Source organism: Halichoerus grypus, chromosome 5 (assembly GCF_964656455.1).
Source record: "Halichoerus grypus chromosome 5, mHalGry1.hap1.1, whole genome shotgun sequence".
Lineage (NCBI taxonomy): Eukaryota > Metazoa > Chordata > Mammalia > Carnivora > Phocidae > Halichoerus > Halichoerus grypus.
This window is the reverse complement of record NC_135716.1, coordinates 146,785,535-146,808,523: the sequence shown is the minus strand read 5'-3', so window position 1 is coordinate 146,808,523 and position 22,989 is coordinate 146,785,535. Positions and strand designations below refer to the sequence as shown.

Genomic DNA, 22,989 nt, shown 5'->3' with positions numbered 1-22,989 from the left:
TGAGTCCGCACTAGTTGAGTCCGACAGTGCGGAGTTAATGCTTAGTGAAAGACACGCGACAAAAGTACACAACCAAACAAAAATACACACCTCTTTTTTATTAGGATCCCTACAAATTTGTAGGCACAGACACAATGGAATTCTCGGGAGACTGCAAGCTCCAGAATGCAGTGCGGCCACCTGCGCCTGTCGCATTTCTATTGGGGGCGCAGAGCAGGCTGGGTTTTGTAGTTCGTATATGCCTTCCCCGGGATAGGCCGCTCTGGTGAGAGAGAGAGGCGGAGCCGGTTGTGTCACGTGGGCCCCGCTCCCGCCGCCGCTGCTGCCGTCGTCTTTCTCTGTCTCGACTGAGGCAGCCATCTTGCTCTTGCCGCGTGCTGTTGTTGGAGGACCCTCCCTGCTTCAGGTGAGACCCCCGGCGGTCCCGCCACTCCACGGCCATAGGCCGCTGCGCACGGTCTCCCCCCGCCCTCTTCTTCCGACACCCGCCAACCACTCGGGCTGCCACTTCCGCTGTGGCGCGCCGAGTGGGGGCGGAGGCGGCTGGTTTGGCTTGTCGGTTACCGGCGGCGCAGCTGGGGGTCGGCACCTGAGGGAAGGTCCCCAGCACCACCGCTCCCTGTGGGGGCCAGCGGGGGCCCGCGCTATTGCCGCCCAGATTCAGTCCCAGGAGGCGGGTGGTCCCCCGCCTCTCTCCTGTTACCCTACTTTATTCACAACAATGCTCTGACAACAGCCTATCTGTTGTCATCTCATTTGATCTTCCCACTCTACAGATAGGGAAACTGAGGTTAGCAGCCCCCGGCCCCAAGCGCTTGGGACTGAATTCTGTTGCAGCTCTCTTCACCTCGTAATGGCAGTATTTGTTTACAATTCTGCTTCCCTCCCTGAGAAATTGCCTTGACCATCTCGATAGCCCCATCACACTGCCTGATGCATAGTAGGCTGTCAGGAAATTGACCGACGGGCACCCTGTTACACAGCTAGTGAATGGCGGTTTCAACTTCCGTTCCCACGTTCTTTCACTTACACCATAGCTGTCCCCTCGGGAGTGGTAACAATAGTTACCAGTTTTTGAGTATCTACTGTGAGCCATACCCTGTACTTGATAACCTAACCTTTAACCCTTAAAACAACCGTATGAGTTGTGTGGTGATAAACCTTTTCTAATACAGAAGGAACACAAGTTCAGAAAGTAAAATACCTTTCTGAAGTCCTAAGCGGTAGAACCTTGATCCTTCTGATTCCAAAACTTGTGCCTCTCTTAGAGAAATCCCACATAATAAAAAGTTGGGACTAAAGGTTGAAATTATTTTATCTGTGTGTAAACATGATATGTAAACATGGTGAAAGTGCCTACCGTAATGCTTGGAACTTAGGCACTCAATAAATACTGATTATAACCTCATTATTTACATCTTTCTTGAGTCCTTGAGTAAAGGACTAAGCGATCCTAGGATCCCCAAGGAAGAATTCAGTAATTTATGTTCTTAGGAAGTTACTTCTCACTTTTGGACCCTCATTTCCAAATTTATTAAATTAGGAGGGAGGTGAACTATTTTATATGTTTATAATTTATTTATACCCTGCTGTTGCTTGCAGGTATTTGAGATGGCCTCACATACAAAACAGAAATAATGGGTACAATGAAGTAAAGGTTATTGAGGAATAGGGAATTAAATCAGGTGATCTTTGAGGTCTAGTCCAGATTCGAGCTTGGCAGCTCATCTCTCATAGACTGAGTCCAATCCTCTTTACTACTTCAATTCCACACACCCCAACCTGTTAGTAGACAAAGGACCACCTTTCTTCCTCGCCCCCCCCCCCGAGTTTATAACCTCCCTAAAATGCTTTTTCTCTGAGATAATTCTTGGGAACAAGTTTTCTGTTGTACTGATTACATGGAATGGAATCTGTTCTTTCATCTACACATTGATATAAAGAGTTAATTTTGTTTTTGCTTTTGTTTCGAACAAGTCAAGGCTCTTCATCTTGACTTCAATCTCTTGTTTTCCATCTCTTCTCTTGGGATTGTTACTTCAAAATGTAGAAGAGTTCCAGAAGGTTTACCCTGTGTCTAGTTCTAATATTTTCACTTAGCCCCTTTTTTTGTAAAAAAAAAATGTTAGGTTCTTGTTAGTTCACTATACTTTCATGGCCATGTTCCTTTGGGAAAAGTGAATATTGATCCTTTTCTGTGGATATTGAGTATAGACATTGGGATTTGCATCAGCAAATTTAAGTCTATGGCTGAGTTGAGATTGGTACACACCTAAGCCTTCTGGCTTTTTATTCCTCCTGTAAAGGAATGTTTTTAGCTGCTGAGCATTGTGATACAGTGCTGGGCAAAGATTGAGGAATCATAAATTCTGAATGTTATTTGGGAACTGGACTGTAGCCTTGAAACATATATATACGGGTTAGTGCTAAAGTACAGTGTCAAAATACAAAATAGTACTTATATAATCTTTGATTCTCTTTCATCTCTCAAAGACATTATCTTTTTCATGTGAATGATAATTATAAAGAGGTTAGAGAATTGGTCATAAAAGTTTTGTTAACAGCTTTTATTCCCTCATATCTTAGTAATGGTCTGTTGGTCCACAGAACAAGTAAAAGAAGACTTGGTTTATTATTATTATTATTATTATTTTTAAAGAATTTTATTTATTTGAGAGAGAGACAGCATGAGCAAGGGAGAAGCAGACTCCCGCTGAGCAGGGAGCCCGATGCAGGGCTTGATCCAGGGACTCTGGGGTCACAACCTGAGCTGAAGGCAGATGCTTAACCAGCTGAGTCACCCAGGTGCCCCTTAACCTTGGCTTTTATTTGTTTATATAGTGTGGAATGTTACAACCCATTATAAACGTAAGAACTTTTTTCTTTGGTAGGAATATCACTGATCGGATTAGGATTTATGACTTTACAGTTTTCTTAAAATTTTCAAAATCAAAATTCACCTTAAAAAGCTTACTTTTAAGAATCTCTTCCCCCCCCCCCACCAAACACACCAAAAATTTAGAATTAATGTAGCAGAGATGTTTTTATCAAATTGTGCAGTGAAGCATTTTACCATGTATGCAAGAATATCTTGACAAGTGTGACATACTATATCAGTGCAAGATATTGAATGAACTCTGTGGAAAGGGCTGCTATGGTGCTGAATGTCTGAAAATCTGGCTCTCTTTTCCTGTTACTAACATACCATCTGACCTTGAATAGAAGATATGACTACCTCATATCTTGACAGCTAGAGAGCCTATTGTTGAATTTCTTCTTTGTCCAGCTTTTTTTTGGGGGGGGTTCTATTTATGGTTACAAGGTTATATATAGTTCATTTATGATTTGGGAGAAAAAAGTCTACTTAAAGGTTGTGTTAATAACATTTGGTAACTGCTCTGTGCTGTAAAAATCTCCGGGGGAAAAAAACTGGCTTGTCTAGAGATTTTATAATTGGGTAGCTTTTACTGAATGCCAAAGAACTGAATTTTGATGTGGGGTTTTTGTTTGTTTGTTTGTTTTGGTGTCTTTTTTTTTTTTTTAAGATTTTATTCATTTATTTGAGAGAGAGCATGAGCATGGGAGAGGGGCAAAGGGAGAGGGAGAAGCAGGTTTCCCGCTGAGCAGGAAGCCTGACGTGGGCCTCCATCCCAGGACCCTGGGATCTTGACCTGAGCTGAAGGCAGACGCTTAACTGACTGAGCCACCCAGGCGCCCCGTGAATTTTGTTTTTAAGGAGGGATCTTCAAATAGGTAACTTTGAGTCCCATTCTATTTTCTGTTCGTATATTTGACTCCCTTGTGGTCTTACACTTAATTTTGGTTCTCAATATCTGGTTTATGAAGCTAGGACAAGTTATTAATATTTATTAAGAATATATAGACAATATTAATATGATCATGGTGGTGATGAATATTGCAAGCCTAGTGAACCAGAAGGTACTGTTGCATAAACAGATATTTTATTTTGGTAAAATGGTAACTTTAACAAATCTATTTTTCCCCCCTAGATTTACCAACAGCATGAATCAAGAAAAGTTAGCCAAACTTCAGGCTCAGGTCCGGATAGGGGGCAAGGTGAGTGTGGCATAAGAAAAATTGAGAGGAGAATGTATTATTACCAGACAGTAGTAGTATTTTGGATTTGTGGTCATTGAAAATCTAAAATCTTTTCAATAATCAAGATCAAACCACATTTCAATTTGAAAATAACTTGTCTAGATTTAAAATAGGTAACTAGAAAACTTCTTTGTCTGGTGGTGCAATGGAAATAGCCACCTTTGTTTGAATCCTCTTAACATCTAGTAGTTATGTGACATGAACAAGTTATCTGACCTTGTTAGGCTTCCATCTTCCCATCTGCAAAATAGAAATAATCCTGCATAAGATGCTTCTGAGGATTAGAGTAATACTTATAAAACATCTAACATGGTGTCTGGCACAGAGTAGATACTTAATAAATGATAGCTATTATTATGCCCTCATTTGCAGGGCATCCCAGATGTTGAGTTTACCTCATCTTGACTGGATACACCTACTTCTACAGTTAGGTTTATTAGGTTTAACTGGAAATGCTCAAGCTGATTGTACGTTTTGTTCATTGCTAGGTTTTCCTCCCAAATTCCTGCCTATTCTTCTATGTTGGTCAATATGTGCACAAACATTCTTATTCCATGTACTTTGAAGCCTAAGGAAGAGCTCATTCTGAGAATCTTTGATTCCCTGCAGCTCTAGCCCCCAGCTGAAGGAGAATACTCTGCCTTTATCTCTGCCCAGTACAATCTTTGTAAAGGGAAAAGTGAGAATAGTACTCAGCTCAGACCTGGGAAGGGAGTAGGTAGGATACTGTGTAGCAGCTCTCCTTTTCATTTACTTTGATGATAACCATAGCTCCTAGGGATGGAGATAGAAGGGGAAGGGAAGAAGTGACTCATACTTTCTCCTTCCATAGCGATACAGTTATAGGACTCTGGAGTCATATTAACACATTCATGTAACCAAAGTGGTCACATTGTAGCATCAAGTGTAATGTAATATACCGATGGAAAAACTAGGGATATTCAGGAACCATAGAAAATACCTGGAAGAGCTTGATTCAGCACATCACTATTATATATTTTAAACCAGGTGGTTGGCACATTCATTCATTTAACTGGTTTACTGTGCACCTACTATGTGCCAAGCACATAGTAGATAACTAGTCAAGATTTTCTTCTCTTGACACAGCTTAGCTTGGAAGAGAGACATGCTCACAATTACACTTCAGAATAGTAAATGTTAAAATGAAGTACAAGGTGCTCTTGCCTAGGAGAGCAAGGAAGTCATTACTGAGCTGAGATTTGGAGAACAAACGAATTTATCAATAGGTAGAAAGGTGAGGGTAAGTGGGTAGAGTGAAAAGGGGATCGTCATTCTCACACATGCTAAGGCATGCTGTGATAGCATGGTGCTTAACGGAATGGCTTGCTTTAGTTTGGTACAGTTAAGAGTTTAGACTATATAATGGATAAAGAATGGTGGGAGATGAAACAACCAGGTAATTTGAGGTTGTATATGCCATACTAAGGAGTATAGGATTTTATCCTATAGGCAAGGGGCAACTATTGAAGGATTTTAAGAACAGTCATTTTAGAAAAGTAGGTGCTGGCAACATGGAAAATGGAATGAAATGGAAATTTGGCATAGAGGAGAACAATTGAGAGGCTGCTGCTGAAGTATATGGAACACAAATTTAGGAGTTGGAATGACATAACTCATATGAAAAGGAAAAAGAAGAGTCTAGGATGACCCCCAGATTTCTGGTTTTAAAGACTAGGTATATGGTGGTACCACCAGCTATAAAACTTAGGAAATATAGGAAGAATAGTTTGATGGACTGATAAGCTTTTAGACATGTTGAATTTGAGGTACCTGAGGATCATTTCATTTGAGGCATACAGTAAGCAGTTGAGCTATCCCTGAGTCAGGAACACTTCACAGATAAATGACCATCTATGAAAGTAGTCACCCCTAATCCATCCTTCAGCAACTGGATTTTGTCACAACTTCTGCTGCTACTCACAGAAGTCTCTTCCACTCCCACCAGCATTGCTGAGACTGAAGCCCCTACCTACTCTCTATAAAGCTGATTCCCTGAGTACTGCAGGAATTACCCAGAGATGAAAACCTCTCTTCCTTTCCTCCTGCCAGGTCTCAGAAAGATTTAGCCCTCAAGACTTACGCTTCTTTTGGTAATGTTTTATTTCTGCTTTAGGTTATATTTTTTTTAATTGGCCCAGGAATTTAATCCATTATTTTAAATAGTTTTTCAGTGGAAATATGTATTTAGAGTTTCAAAGTAACCATTTAGAAATGAGCTATTTCTATCTCAGTGAAAAGTATAATTGTCAAACTATTTGCTCAGGCCAATATTCTAAGCATCATTCTAGATTCATTTTTTCCTCATTTCCCACGTCCAGTCCATCAGCATGTTGATTCTTCTGACAGTCTAAGCTCTCACCATCTCCACTGCCAGAACTCTCCTCTCATCAAGACTACTGCAGTAGCTTTCTGATTGATCTCATTATAGTTCATTTTCCACAGCAACGTCAGTCATCTGTAAAAATCATAAATGAGATCAAATCATTCCCATGCTTAAACCTTTGTATTGCAGCTAGAATAAAATCCAACTCCTGCCCATGACATTCTAGGCTACGTGATTTGGCCCTTGCTATCTTTCTGATTGCATTTTCCTCCTCCTTCCCCTTTGTTCACTCTGCCAAAACCATGACTGACCTGCTTTCTTTCTGTAGAAACAATAGGTTCACTCTTGTTTCATTCTGCTTGGATCACTCTTCCCCTAGATCTTCCTATGGGTCTCAGCTCATAATGTCACCTCTTCAGAGGGCCTTCCCTGAACATTCTAATAAAGTAGTGCTCTGCCCCCACCCAATAAATACTCTTAGTACTGTGTTGGGTTTTTTTCCCTTAATACCCTTATCCCATTTGAAAGGATCTAATTTGTTTATATATTTATTGACTTTTCCATCCCACCTAATGTATGCTCCTTGAACTAAGAACTTGATTTTTTTCATTCCTAGATTCTAGGAATGTAGAACACTCAGTTGTAGGCATTTGATTCTTAATTATGTCAGAATCTTCAATGTTTCAGAATATCTTTAGATTTAACTTTATTGTCAGGGATTGGTAGGTATTGTAAAAAGCATTCCTTGTAATGTTTGGAAGTTGTTATAAAACACAATTGTATTGTTTTATTTTTTATTAGAAAAGTTTTGAAATATATTGAAATGATAAATGGATATTGGAAAAAATAAGAACTGACTAGAACTGGCCCTCAGAAATCTGGGTTAGGCTGACAATCACAACTCTGAGCAGTCTTCTTAGTCATTACTATTAAGTCAGCGATTTCTTATGTGGTTTTTAATTAGAGTATTGTGAATAGGAAGACATGTGACTGCAGTTGCCAGATGCTAGGCATCCTAACACTTCTGTTTGGTTATTTTTCAGGGTACAGCTCGCAGAAAGAAGAAGGTGGTACATAGAACAGCTACGGCTGATGACAAAAAACTTCAGAGTTCTTTAAAAAAACTGGCTGTGAATAATATAGCTGGTATTGAAGAGGTATGATCATTTTATAGATTGTTAAATTATGTGGACAAATAGCACATTCACAAATAATTATCTACACTTTTCAAATGTAAAATATCAGCTTAGAAGAATCAGATATTGTCAGTCAGGTGTCTTTGAAGGACTAGTTGTTGAATTTGCTTATTGTATAGAAATGGATGATTGTAAAAAAATGTTTTTAGTTGACAGATAAGGAATTCATCATACTTTTCTGACTCAAAGTATTTGGCATATGTGACAAAATTATGGAACTGCTCTTGAACTTTCATGCAAAATAAGATATTTTTTTCTAATAACATAGAAATAAAGAAACTCCAAGATTTCTTCAAATAAGGTGGATTTTTTTTCCCCTTTCTACTCAGCAGTATCTCTTTATTACCTCAGCCAAGAAGCTCTAGCAATAGCTTTACTTGGATTGGTTTTCTTATTAGACCTTTTCCAGAAATTATTGGTTAAATTTTTTAAATCATCTTATTATATTTTGGTGATATTGCTTTTCTCAAATACGAAGCCAAAGACTGATGTTATTTCAAAAGATACTCAAGAAAAATGATAACATCAGCTATTTATGATCTGTTACCATCTAGATTCACTTCTACCTAATAATTCCATTTCTAATAGTAACCAATGTTTAAATTTTCCTACTATAAATTAAATTGAATGTTTAAGTTAAATTGTATTTAATGATATCATTACTATGTGTGGTACCACCTCACGATTTTTAACAGATCATTAATGCATATGTGCTATAAAACAGATCAGAAATAATGTAGAGGCAAGGATCACTAATAAATAGCAGAGTACCAAAGAAAAGGCAGTGAAATGGCCACATGTTCCTTCTACTGTGCATATATGAATAAATATTAACACATCATTTAAATCTGCTTTGTACTTTCAAAATTAGTATACTGATAAAATAGAAAATGTAAGACACATGTATCTTTTCTTCCTTTTAGCTTGATGTGCCTGTGCATTCTTACTCTGATAAAGATTAGAACTTCAGGGCGCCTGGGTGGCTCAGTTGGTTAAGCGACTGCCTTCGGCTCAGGTCATGATCCTGGAGTCATGGGATTGAGTCCCGCATCGGGCTCCCTGCTTAGCAGGGAGTCTGCTTCTCCCTCTGACCCTCCCCCCTCTCATGTGCGCTCTCTCTCTCGCTCTCTCTCAAATAAAATCTTTAAAAAAAAAAAAAAAGATTAGAACTTCATTTGCAAGTCTTGAAATTAAACATTTTATATGCTCTTTTGAGCTATTGAAAGCTTTTATATATTTTTATTGACCTAAAATAATTCTCAGAGAGATCATTCTCTTTATCTGGAGTATATATGAGGGAAAAAAATCTAAACCTCTCTTAAAAAAATCCAAAGCTTTGGGGCGTCTGGGTGGCTCAGACAGTTAAGTGTCTCTGCCTTCGGCTCAGGTCATGATCCCAGGGTCCTGAGATCGAGCCTGGCATCGGGCTCCCTGCTCAGCGGGGAGCCTGCTTCTCCAACTCCCTCTCCCTCTGCCTGCCACTCCCCCTGCTTATACTCTCTCTCTGTCAAATAAAAAATAAAAAAACTTAAAAAAAAAAAATCCAAAGCTTGGTTTAAAAAAAAAAGTAGGAATAATGGACAATAACTCTGATAATGTTAAACCTAAACAACTTATAAGTGTTCTGGCAATCTTCTATCTTTGCATACATTTCTCTCTCTGACTACCCGCCCCCGCCGCCCTGCCACCTCAGCACTATTGACATTTTGAACCAGCTAGTTCTTTATTGTGGGAACTGTCCTGTGTATTATAGGATGTTTAAGCAGCTTCCCTGACCTCTACCCACTAGATACCAGTAGCCCCACTTACCCCCCCCCCCAGTTATGACAACCAAAATGTCCTCAGACTTTGTCACATGCCCCCTAGGGGACAAAGTCACCCTTGGTTGAAAAACACCCTTTAGAGAGAGGAAAAGATTCTATTTATACCTCCTAGAAGTATAGATTTAACTATGTAATATCTCCAAGGGCATGTTTTTCTAAATGTTTTTGTTCAGATTTGGGACACTTTATGGTTCTTATAATTAATAAAACTTTTTGTGGTCAGATAGCATTAATTTTATAAATGTTTTATAATAAAATAAAGAAACCAATCAGTTAACAGTCTTTGATCTTTTCAGAATACAGCCAAACGTGTTAACAATGCAGTGCTGAGGATATTTTTGTAGTTAAAATTGTTCTAATAAAGTAATGATAGTCAACATTTAGTGGACATCTACTGTGTGCCAAGCATTTTGCCAAGGACTTACTAGATAGTAGTTTATAAGTTATTATTCACAGTCTCTGTCCTTTGGAGCTTACAGTCTAGTAGGGAAACTAATTAGATAAGAGACAAATATGTATTATCCCATTTCAGGGGGATAACTCTCTTTGAGTCAGTTGTTGTTACTGGTTACAGAGAAGAAAGCTGAGACAGAATTGAGTACCTGCCCAAGATCACTTAGCTAGTAAGTCCTGGATTCTGAGTGTTAAAACCAGAGTTCATTCTGTTCATCAATTTATCCTGCTTTTGGTCTTTTCAGTTGCACTTTCTTATATCCTCTCTTGACCTTTTCCTCTCCTCCTGCTCCACCCCTTATCCCTCAACACCCCACCAAAGAAAGAAAGAATCTGCCTTATACCTTGTATTATTAACACCTACCATGCAGAATGCATTAGTTACACTATTACATATAAAAAAAATCCCTGTAAGTATTTCCGAGGACATTGATGTTTCTCTTTTTTCAGGTCTTTATGCAGGCATTATTTCTCCCAGAAGCCTTCCTGGTAGCACACTTACACATTTGTGTAAAGAAAGGTCAGATGCCTTTCCTGTATGCCTTCATACTGCCCTGTGTTTACTTTTATTACAGCATTTATTAAACTGTGATGTGAATTCCTTTTTGTTGCTACTACTGATGGCAGTTCTAACTTTTTGAGGAGTCATAGCTCCAAAACGTTGCACAGAAAATTAATGCTACAGGGGCGCCTGGATGGCCCAGTCGGTTAAACATCTGACTTCGGCCCCTGGATCGTGATCTCAGAGTCCTGGGATCATGCTCAGTGAGGAGTCTGCTTGCCCCTCCCCCTGCTCCTTCCCCCCCCATAAATAAATCTTAAAAAAAAAAAAAAAAAAAGGAAAGAAACTAGTGCTACATAATAAGCACATACACACTCTCATTGCACCCAACCCTGGGTGATGTCTTCCAGCCCTCACAGACTATACAGAGAAAATATACATAAAGATAATTAACAATGCAAGGTAACAGCTGTAAAATTTCTGAATATTTGAAGCTAAGATGGGAAGGAGTTTTACTTTTTTCCTTCTTTCCCTCTTTCTAAAATTGTTTTTTTGAGAGCTCTAAGATATTTGTACTTTATGTAACACTTTGCAGATTTTGTGTAGGAATATCTAGTATACTATATATAACCTGGCTTGCCTCAAACATTATGTTTGTGTTACTAAGTTTAAAGTAGAGTTTTTTTCAAAATTTTTTTAAAGAAAATGACACACACTTGGTTTAAAAACAGCTCTTTGGAAGGAGAAAAGAAACTACTGCATTAAATGTAAACATGAAAACATATGTACAGAAGTTTTCAGAACTAAGATGTGAAAAAATATATCTTAGAATAGAAGAAACACATTAATTATAATTTTGTTATTTTTTATTTGGAATGTTTGAAACTTGTTTCAAAGTGCTGAACTCTGGGGCACCTGGCTGGCTCAGTCAGTAGAGCAGGGGACTCTTGATCTTGGGTTATGAGTTCGAGCCCCACATTGGGTATGGAGTTTACTTAAAAAAAAAAGTCCTGACCTTTAAGGAACGTACTGTCTTTCTGTTTTTCAGGAATTTAAGAAAAGCAGATAAAAACTTTCAAAAAGAGAAGACACCATTGCCATTGTTGTAAAACAAAAAATAATATTACAATGTTTTCCGTACTTAGACCTTCAAAACATCAAACAAGTAAAAAGTACTCAGTTTGGTGGGTGGGGAACAGGGAGATTAGTGGTGGCTTCCAAAAATTCACGGAATGTACTTCTGCCAAGAGAAGTTCTAATCTTACTTTCTAAGCTGTTGGTATTGGCGATTTTTTTCTCCCTCCCAAAGCTTAATTTATATCCTCTTTAGAAACTTTAAAAACTGAAGGACTGTTTTGATTAAGTCAAGCTTCTCTGTTCTTTTATGTATTCATTAGTTTGTTGATTTGGTGTAATAAATTAATCATAGATTTCTTTCACATGTTACCAAAGACAGAGAAATCCAAAGCTGTCAAAAAGTAGGGATATGGGAGTGTCAGAGACTGTTTCATACAAAAGCCTAGGTTTTAGGAGGTCATTCCTAGGCAGATGCCAAGAGATTTATAATCCAGAACTAAGTTTCCAAAAATGTTTTATATTCTATGAAATTTGAAGGTATTTGGGTGAGCTTATTTGGTAATCTAGTTGAATATAGTGACTATGCTGTCACCTGTTTTTACCTGATAACATAAATCTGTCAACAATGGGATCTGTTCCATTTCCCAGAAATGATTGATTTTATCAGATTTATTTGGTAGTAAATGTCATCAAAAATCTGAATCTCTGATCCGGATGGCCTAGTTGCTTCATAGAGTTTTATATTCAGAGGACATCTTCTGTTGTAACTAGGATATAATTCTGCCCCTATTGAAACTTTTCCTTTATTTCCAGGCCTAATTAATTAATCAACCCTTTCTCTGTACTTCCACTGCCCTTAGCTTAAATTGCTCTGCCATAATACATTTATTAATGACAACCTCATATTGTGGGATATAATGGTTACTTATTAACCAATTAGTCTTTTTTTCAGATTATAAGAGTCTTGATAGCAGGGACCGTGTTTATTCATTTATAGTCTGTAGCATGCTGACTCCCATGATGAGTTTGTTTGGGGCCTATTAAGTTCTTAAGGGATACTGATTATTTGAGATGGAATTGTTCTCAAGAAGTTAGTCATTGGGGTGCCTGGCTGGCTCATTCAGTGGAGCATGAAACTCTCGATGTCAGGATTGTGAGTTCAAGCCCCATGTTGGGCATAGAGATTACTTATAAAAAAAAAAAGTTAGCCATAGGATGCTGGAGCTCAGGAAAACACTTAGGGCTGAGAATGTAAATATTGTAATTGTACACATAAATATTACTGTTTATATTTTCTTCCTGGTTCTTACTTTTCCTGAACCACTTATACCAGAAGGAGGACCTTGGTTGACCCTTAACCACAATTCCTTCTTCCTCCATCCAGAGCCTCAGGTGCCAATGGGTGGACAGCTCTGAGTACAGGAGAGTAAAAGGGAAACACCATGTCCCATTCACCTTATTCCATAGCAGCCTTACTTTAAAATCCCCGCTTTTTGGGTTTTTGTTTTATTTTTTACTATTTTTTTTATTGTGGTAAATATATGTAACATAAAATTTGCCATTTTAACCATTTTTAAGTACAGTTCAATGGTATTATATTCACAGTGTTATGTAACCACAACCATTATCTATTTCCAAAATTTTTCTTTTTTTTTTAATTTTTTAAGATTTTATGTATTTATTTGACAGAGAGAGCACAAACAGGGGGACTGGCAGGCAGAGGGGGAGGGAGAAGCAGGCTCCCCGCTGAACAGAGAGCCTGATGATGGGCTCGATCCCAGGACCCTGGGATCATGACCTGAGCCAAAGGCAGATGCTTAACTGACTGAGACACCCAGGTGCCCCATTTCCAAAATTTTTTATCATCCCAAACCAAAACTTTATATCCATTAGGCAATAACTTTCCATCCCCTCTTCCCCAACCCCTGATAGTCTATAACCTACTTTTTGTCTCTGTGGATTTGCCTGTTGTAGATATATCGTGTAATACAATATTTGTCCTTCTGTGTCTAGCTTACTTCACTTAGCATAATGTTTTCAAGGTTCATCCATGTTTTAGCATGTATCAGAACTTCACTCCTTTTACAGCTGAATAATTTCCCATTGTATGGATAATACCACATTTATCCATTCATCTGTTGATGAACATTTTCTGTTTGTAAAATAGCTTCCCCCCTCCAATATAAAAATATTTTGTCATTGTAGGGGCGCCTGGGTGGCTCAGTTGGTTGAGCGTCTGACTCTTGGTTTCAGCTCAGGTCATGATCTCAGGGTGGTGGGATCAAAGCCTGTGTTGGGCTTAACACTCAGTGCAGAGTCTGCTTGAGATTCTTTCTTTCTCCCTTTCTGTCCCCCTCTGCTCCTTCCCCGCTCATGCACCTGCAGTCTCTCTCAAATAAATAAATATCTTTAAAATATATAGTTATTGTAGGAAGTTATGGGTATACAGAAGATATGAAGACGATACTAACATTTGATCATAATCCCCATTACCCGGAAATAACTACTATTAGTTTTGTATTTCTTTCCCATCTTTATATGCATGTATTTTTAACATGTTTGAGATTATAGCTAGTTGCACAATTTGGAATTTTTTTTTCCCCAAATAGCATTATATTATAAAAATTGTTTCATGGGGCGCCTGGGTGGCTCAGTCGTTAAGCGTCTGCCTTCGGCTCAGGTCATAATCCCAGGGTCCTGGGGTCGAGCCCCGCATCAGGCTCCCTGCTCCGTGGGAAGCCTGCTTCTCCCTCTCCCACTCCCCTTGCTTGTGTTCCCTCTCTGGCTGTCTTTCTCTCTGTCAAATAAATAAAAACCTTAAAAAAAAAGAATTGTTTCGTATCATTAAAAAACTTTTTTTTTTTTAAAGATTTTATTTATTTATTTGACAGAGAGAGATACAGTGAGAGAAGGAACACAAGCAGGGGGAATGGGAGAGGGAGAAGCAGGCCTCCCGCGGAGCAGCGAGCCCGACACAGGGCTCGATCCCAGGACCCTGGGATCATGACCTGAGCCAAAGGCAGACACTTAATGACTGAGCCACCCAGGCGCCCTAAAAAACTCTTCTTGGAGCACCTGGGTGGTGCAGTCGGTTAAATGTCCAACTCTTGGTTTTGGCTCAGGTCATGATCTCAGTGTCATGAGATCGAGCCCCACGTGGGTCTCCACGCTCAGTGTGAAGTCTGGGATTCTCTCTCCCTCTCCCTCTGCCCCTCTTGCTCATGCTCTCTCGCTCTCTCTCTGTGTCTCTAAAATAAATAAATCTTAAAAAAAACCCTTCTTAATCATCAGTGTAGATGTCTACATATATTCCAATAAATGGATATACCATAATTTAACATTTCTTAATTTATAATACTGCTTTGATAATAAAAGAATCACATGTTTGATTTCAATATACATAATACGTATCTTTATCTCTGACTTCCTTCAGAGAGATTCTTGGAAATACAGTTAACTGGCTGAATGAGCATGAACATTTTAGAATTCTTCGTCCATGTTGCCAAATTGCTTTTCAAAAAGGTTGTGCCATTTTATACTATCTACAAGCATAGCTGTGGAGAATCCATCTCATCAGACTCTTGCCTCCAGAGCATAAGAGAAAATGATCCTAGCATTATCACAGTTTAATGACAGCTGTTAGCTTTAGCTCATATCAACAATGATAGGTTATGTTCATACTAGCCTTCAGAAATAAGCAGGTGCTGAGCTTAGAAGGACTGAATGTGAAAGATACCTATGGAAGTATGCGCCAAGGCCAGAATCTTCAAACTTTTACAGTCCGTTAGCCTCACAAAACTGCAGATGTTTATGTGCCTTATTCTTTTTTTTATAGATTTTATTTATTTTTATTTGCTAGAGAGAGCACAAGCAGAGGGAGCAGCAGGCAGAGGGAGAAGCAGGTTCCCTGCTGAGCAAGGAGCCTGATGCGGGACTCGAACCCAGGATCCAGGGATCATGACCTGAGCCGAAGGCAGCCGCTTAACTGACTGAGCCACCCAGGCGTCCCTTGTGTGACTTATTCTTTTTTTTTTTTTTTTAAAGATTTTATTTATTTATTTGGCAGAGCAAGAGAGCACAAGCAGGGGGAACAGTAGAGGGAGAGGGAGAAGCAGGCTCCCCGCCAAGCAGGGAACCCGACGTGGGGCTCAATCCCAGAACCCTGGGATCGTGACCTGAGCCGAAGGCAGACGCTTAACCATCTGAGCCACCCAGACGCCCCTATGTGCCTTATTCTTAAAATGTCTATTATTTCACCCCATTAAGATATAGGAGTAAGGCAATAAAAGATGAATTTCCTGATAAACATTTGAATGCCATTACAGGGGCGGCTGGCTGGCTCAGTTGGTAGAGCATGACTCTTGATCTCGGGGTTGTGAGTTCAAGCCCCACATTGGGTGTGGAGATTATTTAAAAATACAGTCTTTTAAAAATAAATAGATAAATGCCACTACATGCAGGAAGGAGTAGCAGTAAAACTTGATTTTTAAGACAACTGTCAATTCTCAGATCTGCAGCCACCCTGCCTAGTGGGGACTTGGATACAAAAAAAATCACATGGATGAATTTAAACTTCCTCTCTGAACTGAGAGGGCAGTTATCAGCAAGAGCTGTAGAGTCAATGGTAACTTGGTGAGCCTCCTAGAGCCATAAAAACTTACTGCTGTGTAGGACTAAAGCAAGCATCAGCTTTACAAATAGAAGGTTCCTGTGGTTAATACATGTGCCCTACTCAGAGGTCAGCGAAGGCAGGAGTTGTAAGGTTTTGATAACAGCATAATGGGGCCACCTAGCTGTTGCCAAGAATGACTTAAAATGCCCCTGAATGCTGTAGGGCATTCCGGCTGATTCTGAAAAGTCAGAACAGTAGGAAAAGCCAAGCCTAAAATATAGCTCAGGAGGTTCTGGGCATCTTCATTAAGAGCACTACTGGAGCTATTTCTAAAACTTGAGATGACCCTTTAGCATTTGGGGAGTTGAAGTCTGACAGCATCCAAGATTTTAAAATAAATTATATTTGAGGTGTCCATTCATTTGCCAAATTTGAGTGACTATTATGTACTGGACACTTGGGGGCGTACTATGTCTAGTAAGGCGTGGTCTCTGATCAGAAGGTGTTCACCTTCTAGTAAAGTCAAAGATTTGCAAACACAATTATACTACAAGACAATTCTATATAGTTGCAATACCCATGAAGTGCAGAAAGTGCATAAACAATCCTAAATCTTCACAAAGAAGCATCTGATCCAAGTCTTGGATAAATGGGAATTTGCAAGATGGAGAAGCAGAAAAAGGTTCTTCTAAACAGTGAGAACAGCATATGTAAATGTTCTAGGCATGAGAGACAATATTTTTTGATAACTACAAAACATGTCAGTATTATCCGAGCAAAAAATAAGAGCAAGGGCATCTGGTGGTGTGGACTGGGGTCTAAAAAATGCTACTTCCTCCATAACACAAGTAGCATTCTTTACCTTCAGCTACCTGTTAAAGTTGAAACAGCATTTTGATATAAAGGAGTTTGATTGGAAAAGGACCTGAGCTGGTACAGTAGCTAGTTTAATAGTCTTTGTTTCCTTGTCTGCTCCTTATTTTTATACTGTATATAGATCTACTTATATTGACCACACAGCAGTAAAATCACTAGAAAAAGTGAAGTCTCCATATGAAATGCATACAATTTGCTTTGTGAATTTAACATGTTCCTTATCCCTTCTTTTGGTGGGGGAAGTGTCTAACTGATCTTGCTCAGCCCAACAATTCATCCTTTGATAATCTCTAATATAGCTTGCATCTAGGAGCCTTATGTAACCATGTTATTTGCTCAGTAGAGAGGAAGGAATGGTAGCTAGAAATAAAATATTCTAGCCTTTAACTTCTAATACTTCATTCTCTATTCTAAAATGAACTAAACTCTCCACCCCTATCTGGACCTTTCTATTCACAAAGCTACATCTTTTGTGCAACCCTATTTAAAACAACCATTTATAAATTTATTTCTATTTCACAGCCTGAGATGGGATTCATCCTGCTTTTCACACTAAACTCAACATATTTTAAACTACAAAGACCTTTATCAGGTTGTAAAATATGACCTAACATTTAGCCTTTGGTAAAGAAGCTTAAAGAGAGGAAAATTCAAGATGGGGGGCGGGGGGCTGTATTAGCTTCTTACTTGTTTTCTATATATATTATCCATATATCTTGGATATCCATATATCTATGGATATATATATATACATATATTCTCCATTTAGCCTATGTTCTGAGATAAATAATTCTCTGGCAAGCTTTCACAGGGCCACAGAATTGAATTTTTATAGGCAAATAAACATTTTTAAGAATGGGAATGACAGGGTGCCTGGGTGGGTCAGTTGTTTAAGCGACTGCCTTCGGCTCAGGTCATGATCCTGGAGTCCTGGGATTGAGTCCCGCATTGGGCTCCCTGCTCAGCAGGGAGTCTGCTTCTCCCTCTGACTCTCCCCCACTCATGCTCTATCACTATCTCTCTCAATAAATAAATAAAAATCTTTAAAAAAAATTAAAAAAAAAAAAGAATGGGAATGACATCATAGGAAGGAAACTAAACGGAATGTTGGGGACCCATGTTCAAGTTCTAGGTTTGCATGTAACTAACTATTTGTCCTTGGATATGTTGCTTAACCAAGAGCTCTTGTCTTTAGTATTTATTTCTCTAAAAGGGATTTGAACTAGAAAACCTCCAAGTTCAACAAATATATGGCCTGACTTCGGGACCAATATTGATTTCAAATCTCTTGTGACTTTTAACATTTGTAAATAATAAATATCTCAAATACTAATATTTCAGACTCTTTTCATGCCTGGACATATTACAGAGATTTGGTCTTGATTTAGAATATAGAGTCCTACCATATCTTTATTCTTTTCCCATACTAGAATTATGTGACTCTAGGATAGATACAGAACAGCATTCCATTCCATATCCACTATGCCACCTCCTTCTCAAGTCATTCCTCTTCCGAATTTTCAGCCACTTTACTGTTAAACTTTTCTACCTAAGCTATAATTATCTTCAGAACTATATAATTTATCTTTTTCTAAAGTCAATATAAATTGTTTTTAACTCACAATGGTATTTGTTTAGAACAGCTGGATTGAATGCTTACTGTGTGTAATGTGTGTAATAGAACCTTAATTGCAATACTGATACAGGGAGTGGTATAGAATTCAGATAGTGATTTTTGTCAGAGAAAATTTGGAAATTATTTGTAGATCTTAGTTACAATTTTCCAGGGGATTTGCCTTTATTTTCTCTGTGTTCCAGGTCTTGCCTGAAATTTAGAAGCCCCTTTGTTCCCCTTCCTTTCTGGTGCTATCAGTGGTGGTGATCACTGGGAAGAAAAGCCCACTTCCACTGACCATGGAGAACACTCAGCATCTCTGCTTGATTGTGACAAGGGCAGTTTTTGGATGGATCATGAAATGCTTCTAAAGTAGCCAAGAGTTAACTTTCCTAACTTTTTTATATAAGTATGTTACCATCAAGGTAACTTACTAGTGGAATCAACTACTAGTGGAATCACATTATTTATACATGTAACTTATGCAAATTTAGCTTTACTAAAACACAATAAGAAAGTGCATGAGTGAGAGAGAAAAATAATACTTTAAATAGCGCATGTTTAATCTTCCTTTTCAGGCAGTGGATAAAATCAAATCTGAAACAGTCAATTCATGTGGGTGAAAGCTACCAAAAGAATGTTAGGATGATTTTAGAGGTGATTGATAAAGCATGTTCAGGTGGCCAGGCAAGTGGGTTGTAGAGCTTCTTTGACATTTACAAGGCTTATTGAAGGTTGTTGAGAAACTATACTTAAGAGTTAGAGGAACTGACAAAATCTTTTATAAAGAATGACATGAGGAGAACAAATTGAAATTTTTGTAAATTTACTTAAGTGTTCAAAGGAGTGAAACATCTGGTTAAATTTCTGAGTGTTCTTTATGGATTTTCAGTGGTTATTTTTTACCATACACTATGACCCCTTTACAACTTGTCGCCTAAGTATGATGCTACCCCACCCACCAAATGTACCAATTTAGTTTGATAGTGTAAATTGGGTAAGACAATGGGTAATTTCATTAAGAAGCCAGTTCTTGGCTGATAATTCCATTATTTTTAAAATGTGGCATGAACTTCTTTCTCATAGTAGAAGTCTTTGAATTTAAAATCTAGATTCTATAATAAAATGACTGTTTCTTGACCATCCTAGTAATTTGTGCCATCTACACCATTTTACTTTGTTGCTGCTAGGGTCTTTTTCCACCCATATCTACAGCTTAGACAGTTACTACCTTGGGATTGTTAAAAAAATAAAAATAAAAATAAAAAATAAAAAATAATAATAATTGGCTAAATTATTATTTAAACAGATACTGTTTTAGTTGTACCAAATATGTGAAGTATATTTTTCTTTTATGATCATACAGGTGAACATGATTAAAGATGATGGGACAGTTATTCATTTCAACAATCCCAAAGTCCAAGCTTCCCTTTCTGCTAACACCTTTGCAATTACTGGTCATGCAGAAGCCAAACCAATCACAGAAATGCTTCCTGGAATATTAAGTCAGCTTGGTGCTGACAGCTTAACAAGTCTTAGGAAGTTAGCTGAACAGTTCCCTCGGCAAGGTAGGTATTTCAGTTTAGTATCTTTCCTTCTCCACTGTAATCTAAAGAACCTAATGATTTAAAAGGTGTCCCATTTTATGCTGGAAGGATTTACTTGTATGTAAATTTTACTTTTAAAAATGTTGCTCATATGCTTCATAAATTTTTGAATTTGTTTCTTTAAAAACTGTGCAATGTAGCATATAGAATATATGGATACATTCTGGTAATAATAGAGTTGAGAGGTTAACTACCTAAAAGATCTACAGACCACATTTTACAGACAGTATTTGATATTCACTTCTGACTAATGACAAGAAGAAGATGTTGTTATTAGAGAACTGTATTTTTGTTTAATATTGTTGATTGAACTATAGGCATGGCAACTGTAAGTTGTGAATTTCCACAATAGCCCTGGTTTCAAATGTGTCTTGTCACCCCTAAAAATCAAAGAGCCTTTTTACATCAGTGCCCATACTACATAGCTGGATACTTTCTTACACCAGAAGAGATGGAAAGTCTTGAATATTGATTTTTGATTTCAAGCATATGGAATTTGTAGAATAAATTAACTATAATGTCTTTTTATTCCAGCTCATCAGAATTATTTCATTTTCCAAATAAATTTTACCTTCACTGCCCATTGAAACTGCCAGCTATATTTAGTATATACCTAATGAAGTTAAAGTGTTATTGATTTTAGTGTTAAGTAAAAAATACGGTATTAGATCAGACAGTCTTTGGCTTTTTCTGAACAACTATATAAGATTTAGACAGGAGAAAAGAATGAACATTATAAGTGTTCTGTAAAGGCCTTTGTTCTCAAGAACTAATATTAAAATAAACGTTTTGTAGTGTTGGATAGCAAAGCACCAAAACCAGAAGACATTGATGAAGAGGATGATGATGTTCCAGGTAAGTGACATTTCTTTAGCTCTAAGATTTTTAGCAGCCTGTTTATCTCATTTAATTCATTGTATAATGACTTTTAATTTTTGTTGATGGTGAGTTCATGAATATAAATTGATTCACAATAATATGGATACAATCTAATGAAAAAGAATAAAAGTCCTCCCATTTAGAACTTAAAAATTGTCACACAAAGCTCTGCTGCCTGCATTTGTTAAATTAGAATCACTGTGATTTTAAATTTGCATAGTTATTGTTAAAACATTTCCGTGGGAATTGTGATTGACATATGAAAATGCTGTTCACCTTAGTTTGCACAGACAAAAAAAGACTAACATTTCCTTAGGATTACTGTTTTAAAAGCAGATAAATGAAGCATTATTAGTGAAATGCCACTAGTTCATTTCTGCTTCTTGTCCTGTATGTTTTTAGGCAAATTCTAATAGCCACAATTTGGTTTTTATTAGGGTTAGAAGTTAGGAATTTAATTTACCTCTTTTTCTTTTTTTATATCTTTAACTCATTTACTTTTTTTTTCCAGATCTCGTAGAAAATTTTGATGAGGCATCAAAGAATGAAGCTAACTAAAAGTTTTTCTGGAGTTTGGAAGCTGGCATGGACTAGATTTAACAAATCAGCTATGTGGTTCCAAAGTTTTACAGACATGGAGAACATCAACTGTTACTAGTTCAGTAATATAAATATTTTGTATATTAATAATGCTGTTTGTTCAGCATTTTTCGGTCATTTGATTTTGCATTTTGCACTTCCTCCCAGGATCTATTCTTTCGGTCAAAATACGAAGTATTGGTGCAGTTTGAGGGTGTTTTGGTGTTTGATTCTCAGTTTTCTGTTTTGTTTTTTTGTTGGGGTATTTTTGGTGTGTGTATGTTTATGTATGTATGTGGGTATGTGTGTATACAGTGGAGAGCAAATTGGAAAACAGTTCTATTTATCCTCCTTCTTCCCCCAGTAGAAAATAAAACAAATCTTTACATTTGTTATTTTTAATTTTTTTCTAATAATGCACAGAATTAATGAAAAGTGAGTATCTTGGATTTCAGATCTGAGGAGATTTTACCCTTGGAAGTTTGGTTTTAATTTGCTTTGTTAACATATTTTTTATACATTTCTCTGGGTTTAAAATGTCTTGAGATGTTTTGCCACCAGCTCTGTGTTGGCATAGGGGGTAGCATATCTTTGGTGCATTTGCCTTAGATTCACTTACCTAGTCAGACCCAGAAGATTTTCTTCTAGCTTTCTTCCTAAATGCCTTTTTCCCTCTCCTCTTGGTCTCCCAGTGGCCTGGTCAGCCTTTGGTAATGCTCTTCCTCATCTTCTACCTAGCCTGAGAAGGATGTTCTCCATATAGAGTTAAGTGAGTGCCTAATCCCTCTTTTGGTAAGACATTTTTCCCTCATCTTGAGGAACAGCAGCTCCATCTTCAACTTTTTATTTCCCCCTTGACTCTATAGTTTGGTAGATTTCAAACTGGAATAGCTAGCATGTGTTTGCTAAATAATTTTATGCCAGCCTTATCCTGTATACTAGCTGTTCTTAATAGCAGGTGCAAAAATGCCTGTTTTCAGCAAGGTTAAAATTAGGAGTGTCCTTTTGAGTCAGAAAAAGATAGGCCATAGACTCATTCCCCAGCACAAATGGTCATTCTATGAAATGGTACTGGCTCCAGGAGGATTTCTTCAGTCACTCTCTTACTCTTGGTCTTGAACCTACCTCTGGATTGGATCTTACTGTTGTAGCTGCTCACAGCATCCTCCTGCATGCTTAGAGTATTGCTTTTGGGGGAACACTAGTAAAATACAGTATTTATTTTTTTCACCTCCTTTCAGAGGACTTGGAGGTAAGTTGCATTCATTAATTCAAGTTTCCCTCTTGCTGTCTGATGATAAAAGCTT

The 22,989-nt window shown here is 37.9% G+C and overlaps 1 protein-coding gene across 2 annotated transcripts; it reads left to right on the top strand.

The window, feature by feature from the left end:
- Positions 1 to 248: 248 nt before the first annotated feature.
- On the top strand, positions 249 to 22,073 carry BTF3L4 (basic transcription factor 3 like 4). Of its 2 annotated transcripts, XM_036108408.2 has the most exons (6): positions 249 to 406; positions 4,011 to 4,077; positions 7,507 to 7,620; positions 19,984 to 20,185; positions 21,020 to 21,079; positions 21,615 to 22,073. In XM_036108408.2, exons 2-6 carry the CDS (start codon positions 4,024 to 4,026, stop codon positions 21,659 to 21,661), a joined length of 477 nt encoding a protein of 158 aa, XP_035964301.2. In that variant the 5' UTR covers positions 249 to 406; positions 4,011 to 4,023; the 3' UTR covers positions 21,662 to 22,073. The 2 variants fall into 2 exon arrangements, with proteins under 2 accessions (XP_035964301.2, XP_077929285.1); XM_078073159.1 differs by lacking the exon at positions 4,011 to 4,077 and having other exon boundaries at positions 282 to 406.
- Positions 22,074 to 22,989: the final 916 nt, after the last annotated feature.

Coding starts and splice junctions, on each gene's coding strand:
- BTF3L4 (XM_036108408.2), top strand. CDS start 4,024: ATGAATCAAGAAAAGTTAGCCAAACTTCAGGCTCAGGTCCGGATAGGG. Junction 20,186..21,019: donor TGAACAGTTCCCTCGGCAAG/GTAGGTATTTCA, acceptor AACGTTTTGTAG/TGTTGGATAGCAAAGCACCA. Junction 21,080..21,614: donor AGAGGATGATGATGTTCCAG/GTAAGTGACATT, acceptor TTTTTTTTCCAG/ATCTCGTAGAAAATTTTGAT.